Source organism: Mastomys coucha, unplaced genomic scaffold, assembly GCF_008632895.1.
Source record: "Mastomys coucha isolate ucsf_1 unplaced genomic scaffold, UCSF_Mcou_1 pScaffold20, whole genome shotgun sequence".
Classification (NCBI taxonomy): Eukaryota; Metazoa; Chordata; class Mammalia; order Rodentia; family Muridae; genus Mastomys; species Mastomys coucha.
This window is the reverse complement of record NW_022196903.1, coordinates 30,279,575-30,280,467: the sequence shown is the minus strand read 5'-3', so window position 1 is coordinate 30,280,467 and position 893 is coordinate 30,279,575. Positions and strand designations below refer to the sequence as shown.

Sequence of the window (893 nt, the reverse complement as noted above, 5' to 3'; positions counted from 1 at the left end):
AAGAGTTACTTGCAGGGCAGTCTGACTCTCTCCTCCAAGCGGGCAAACTGTTATGGTCCGAAGAGGGAGGGCACTGAGGATCTCTCGCTCGGACCTTGTGAGGTGGCTGACTAATGCGCGGCATGGGAAAGGCACCGGAGGGCCTCAAAAAATCCAAGGAGAACAGATGGGGTCTACAGAGGTGTCGCGGGGAGAGGACAGGAGCCAAGTCGTTAAGGACTTCGCCGACCAAAACTTACTACGAGGATCACGCAAAGGGCTCACACAGTAAGTGGTTTTCGAAAACGCAGTAATAACATCGCTGACACCCCAAAAGTTTTCGGAACTTGAATGACTGCATATAAACCCAGGCAGGCAAAGACCCAAGGACTGAGACGGGGGCCAGAGGAAAGCTGCGCGAGCAAACCCGAGGGGCAACGCGACGACCGGCTCCAGCCCCGACTGCAGAGCAGTGTACCGCCGACCCGGGACCCCGGGCGGACGAGGCGACCGCGGGGCCCGATCCTCGGAGGCCCCACTCACCAGGAACTGGAGCATGATGTCGGTGGGGAGGGCGAGAAGGGTGTGAAAGTTGCTTCAGCTGCAGCACAGCGCCGGGACTCCTCCCCAGCGCGAGGGCGGAACCCGCCGCCAGGTTCCGGCTTACGCCCCGCCCCGCCCCGCCCCGCCCTCTCCATTCCCGGAAGCGACTCGCGGGATGGCAGCGCCCTCTGACGGCCATCTCGGGAAGCAAGAGGGTCAGGTGCGTTCGCCTTGAACCAAAGTCTCGGTAGAGCTGTCATGGATTCACATTACAAGGACGGACGCTGGCAGTTGTGTGCACACAGTCAGACGTGGGGCTCCCTGGCCTACCAAACCAGGGTCTGGGTGAGGTAGCGAGTTCCATGCTAAGT

At 60.9% G+C, this 893-nt stretch overlaps 1 protein-coding gene across 1 annotated transcript in view; it reads right to left on the bottom strand.

Moving 5' to 3' along the window:
• Window positions 1–644, bottom strand: part of Stmp1 (short transmembrane mitochondrial protein 1) — a 9,732-nt gene extending 9,088 nt beyond the window's left edge. The window contains exon 1 of the mRNA XM_031381533.1: window positions 523–644. Coding sequence (XP_031237393.1) covers window positions 523–537 — 15 coding nt within the window. The 5' untranslated portion in view covers window positions 538–644. The remainder of the gene's footprint in view (window positions 1–522) is intronic.
• Window positions 645–893: the final 249 nt, after the last annotated feature.